The following is a 4395-nucleotide window of genomic DNA, read 5'->3' on the forward strand; positions in this document are numbered from 1 at the left end:
GTTTTCTCCATAATCTGTGTTTAAGTCAACATCTGGCACATGATGAGGGAGAAAGCAGTCAGCAAGCAGAGGAGTTAGAAACATCTGGTGACAGTGTGAGTACATATGTAGGGAGGCAGGTACGGCAAGAAGTGATCCAGCGGTATTTTTCTGGTAAGTTTTTGTAGGATGTAATTATCCTTGACTAAACACTTTGCAATACAATCAATTGTGTGTTTTGTTACTTACTGTTTGTTGTTTATAGTGGTGTGTACATTGTACTTAGTTTATGTTATCAATACATTTTCAGACATTACCCATGAAAAACATACATACATACATAGCAGCTTCTACAATGTTTGAGACGGACACAGGAAGTTGTGTGTTTGACAAAACTAAATTTTTATTGCGTTACTCAAATTTTTCAAAAGTCTTATTTTTTCCGCTTGTGTGTGCTGGGTGCTGTGCTTTGTGCTGGCTCACTGGCACGTGCTCGGGAGGAACGCCGAACAGGGGAGGTTACTGGCGTTTGGATAGGGGTCGTGGTTCCAGAGCTGGAGGTCACTTGTTGAGCTGCCATCAATGTTATGTTGTTGCTCAAATTATTTATGCTTGCATTCAGTTGTGTGTTGGTTGCAGTGTGGCTAGCTACAATCCGGGATAAAGACTCATTCACAACCTGGTTGTGCTGTATTAGTTGTACGAGTGTTTGTTGGTGGCGCTGTTGCTCATCAATGATGCGCGTTAAATGAGCCAGCATTTGGTTGTTGTCTGCCCGTATTTGCTCCATCGATGTTGCGATTCGGCCTACTTGGACAATCAGTCTGCCCGAGTTGCGACTAATGCGCGGTAGATGATGGGGCAGACTGGCAAGGTGTTGGGTATGTGCGGTCAGGCTGGCATTGCTTTGGGCCTGTTGGCTTGTCCAACTGGACCAAAAGTCATCTGGTATTTGTGGCTGGGGTGGAGCTTGTGCCAGTTGTGGACTCATGGAGGCTTGGGGGATATCCTGCAGCTGTATTGGCTGGCTCGGGTCAACAGGTGTTAGTTGCAGTGTGAAGGTTGCCTGTTGGTCTTGTCCCTGCTGGTCCACGTCGGCCATCAAGCTTGGCTCTGTATGGGGTGGCCAACATGCAATGTTTACTTTTCTAAAAATATATTTGCTAGTTCTAAACATTACTACATTCATAATACTCCATTTCTCAAGTTTTTAGAGTTGTTTTTCTTAACTTATAATTTGTTTGTTCTCAAAAAACATATATACCATCACAGGCGTGCACATAGACAGACTTGCGAATCCTCACCTAACTACCTCCCCTCCACAGCATTACAGTGTTATGTCACCTCCCCTGTCCACGATATAGACTGCTTACCTGGATAGTCCAGAGGAGCGGAGCAAGTAAGCAGTCTACATACCGGACAGGGGAGGTGTGTGAACACTATAATGTTGTGGAGGGTGTTTTTGAAAAAAGTCATTTTTTTATTTTTTTTTTATTTTTATGTGCACGTGTGTGGTCAAAATATTTACAAATGTATGTTCTTTTTTAAAAATGATGTTGGCGATATCAACCACTAAGACATTGAAAAATTAAGCATTTGCACCTTTAACAATTGAAGACGTAACATCACATTGCTTGTTATGGCAAACATGTAATCTCAACTCCAACTCACAACATAGTAACTGTACTGTGTAGATTATTTGCTATGTGTTTAGTTTCTGTTTTGACTCACCAGATAACTGAGGTGATCGGGGCTCATCACTCTGTGGACTCGCCAATAGTGCCAGTGGTGGCTGGGGTGACACTGCAGAAATGCGCCGCCTGGGTGGGGAAGATGGAGCCGCAGATTCCGTGCCAAGACGCCGTGTCTTACTTGGCCTCCTGGGTAAGTGCCCCGAGCCCTGTGATGGGCGCCTTAGAGGAGGTAGGCTTACAGAAGCAGAACCTATGAGAATATATAAACATTAATATTTTGTACTTCTATGTGTTTGCAGAATATGTGACTACAGTGAATTCTTACCTGCAATCCCAGCATCATCCTGAGTTGTCTGAGGCCTGTCTGGCCGGCTGGTCTGTCGGACTGTTGAAAAAGTGGCGAAAACATTATTACCATACTTTGTGTAAAAATTCTAACTGCAAAGCCTTAGTGTACTGTAACCATCTATTAGGTATTGTAAATTAAACTAATTTCTGCTTAAGATCTTCGTGCTTCCTTAATTTGTGGTGTATATCAAAATGTACATGGTGTTGCACCAAATAAATCTGTTACATTTGAGAATTATGTGTCAGATATTGCATAGATTGAATACTTGCAAATTGAACCAAAATGTTTATTTGAATTTGTAGAAACCTTTTTTTTTTTTTAAAAAAATAAAATAAAAAAAAATGCTATTAGATACAACACCGATGTCCAAGCAATATCTCATAATAATTATTGCAAATACACATACCAGCAGGCATTGCACCTGTTTTTGCCAATAAAAAATAAAAAGCTACAGCCAAGGCAAGATGGAAAATGCAGTTTCTAAACACAAACACACCTTAAGGGTGCATAGGCCTGCAATACATGACCAACAATTTTTGCATCCTTTAACCTTTAAAAAAAACAACATTATCATTTTGAGGACATTTTACAATATTTAACAAATATCCAACTCACCATCCTGCGTGGGTCGGTCCGAATCCCGGACATGAGTTGCAGACACCACTTCTGCAGGAATCAGTGCCCGCACAGGCTCCTCCCACTCCCGATAGGTTGCCCGGAAAGGGGGACCACCTCCGGTTTTGCGGGCTGATTTTGCCTCTTTGGCCATCTTGGCCTTGACACGCCGCTTTATGTCATAGAACCTCTTGCGACACGTGTCCTCAGTCCGCCTCACCACACCCTCACTATTGACGGCAACTATTACTTGCCCCCACAGGACAGACTTCCTGCGGGAGGACACCTTGCCAGCATCCTGACCAAACAATTGGCGATGGTGCTTCATCAGCTCACGCACCAACGCCATGTTTTCAGCATAGCTGAACTTAATATTCCTGCCAGTCTTGGTAGTGGTGCGTGGCTGCGGAGCCACAACACCATCACTATCACTGGAGAATGCAGCAACAGGCACCCCCTCCTCCTCCTCCTCACTAACCTCCTCCCTCTCACTAACCCCCTCCACCTCACTAACAGCCTCCACCTCACTAACAGCATCCACCTCACTACCAGCCTCCACCTCACTAACCTCCGCCACCACACTGACCTCTGAGTCTGACATGAGGACAAACGACACAAAACACAGAAAAATCAATACAAAAAACACACTCCTCCACTACTACTACTACTACACACCACACAGCCAACACACACGCTCACTCACTCACTCACAAACAATGACAAAAGACTATAAAAAAAAAACAAGGACAAAAAAGTTGACAAACTGTGAAAAAACAATACTACAAATATGACAAGACTACTTACACACACAGTACAGCACTCAACAATCACAAAACTCCTCTCCAAATCCACCAAAAACACCACCAAACTCACCAACTCCAAATACACCTTCCTCTCTCCTCTCCACTAGCTAAACCCACGAGGTGCGGTGTGTTTGGGGCGGTTTTATAGTAATATGCACAGACACTCCTCCTTCACGAATACAACCAATCACGGACGCGTGACAAAAACGAAACTTAGGACTAAAAACGCGGCCGCAATATCAAAATCACTGCCGTAACAGACATGTGACGCAGTCGTAAAAAAAACCCAGAAACACGGCCGCAAAACAACAAAATCGGCCGCATTCTACAGCTGAAAACCACGAATGACATCGACATCGGAACAAAAGAAAAACCCGAATTTGACAGCTTAGTAAATTAGTCGTAATCAATTCAAAAAGTTGCAGTTTTACACTTTCGATGTCATTCGTGATTGAACTTTGACCTGAAACGGGAAAATACGAATCTTAGTAAATTTACCCCTTAGTCTCCGCTTTTCCAATGTAAACATGCCTAGTCTTTCAAGCCTTTCCTTGTATTCCATCGTCTCCATGCCCTTAATTAGTTTGGTCGCCCTCCTCTGTACCTTTTCAAGCTCCAGGATATCCTTTTTGTAGTACGGTGCCCAGAACTGTACACAGTATTCAAGGTGTGGCCTCACTAGTGATTTATATAACGGGAGTATAATACTCTCGTCCCTAGCATCAATACCCCGTTTTATGCATGCTAATATCTTATTAGCCTTCTTTGCTGCAGTCCTACTCTGGGTACTACTGCTTAGCTTGCTATCTATGAGGACACCTAAGTCCTTTTCCAGTACAGAATCCCCTAATTTTACCCCATTTAGTAGGTAGGTGTAATTTTTGTTCTTGTTACCACAGTGCATTACCTTACACTTGTCTGTGTTGAAGCGCATTCTCCATTTGGCTGCCCATGC

General features: G+C 43.2%; 1 protein-coding gene across 1 annotated transcript; it reads right to left on the reverse strand.

The window, feature by feature from the left end:
- Positions 1–357: 357 nt before the first annotated feature.
- On the reverse strand, positions 358–2715 carry LOC134941554 (uncharacterized). Its single transcript, XM_063932146.1, has 4 exons — positions 2638–2715; positions 1999–2058; positions 1711–1923; positions 358–1092 (listed from the first exon to the last, which is right to left on the reverse strand). Exon 4 carries the CDS (start codon positions 1079–1081, stop codon positions 413–415), a length of 669 nt encoding a protein of 222 aa, XP_063788216.1. The 5' UTR covers positions 1082–1092; positions 1711–1923; positions 1999–2058; positions 2638–2715; the 3' UTR covers positions 358–412.
- Between the last annotated feature and the right edge of the window lie 1680 nt (positions 2716–4395).

This window comes from Pseudophryne corroboree, chromosome 1 (assembly GCF_028390025.1).
Source record: "Pseudophryne corroboree isolate aPseCor3 chromosome 1, aPseCor3.hap2, whole genome shotgun sequence".
Classification (NCBI taxonomy): Eukaryota; Metazoa; Chordata; class Amphibia; order Anura; family Myobatrachidae; genus Pseudophryne; species Pseudophryne corroboree.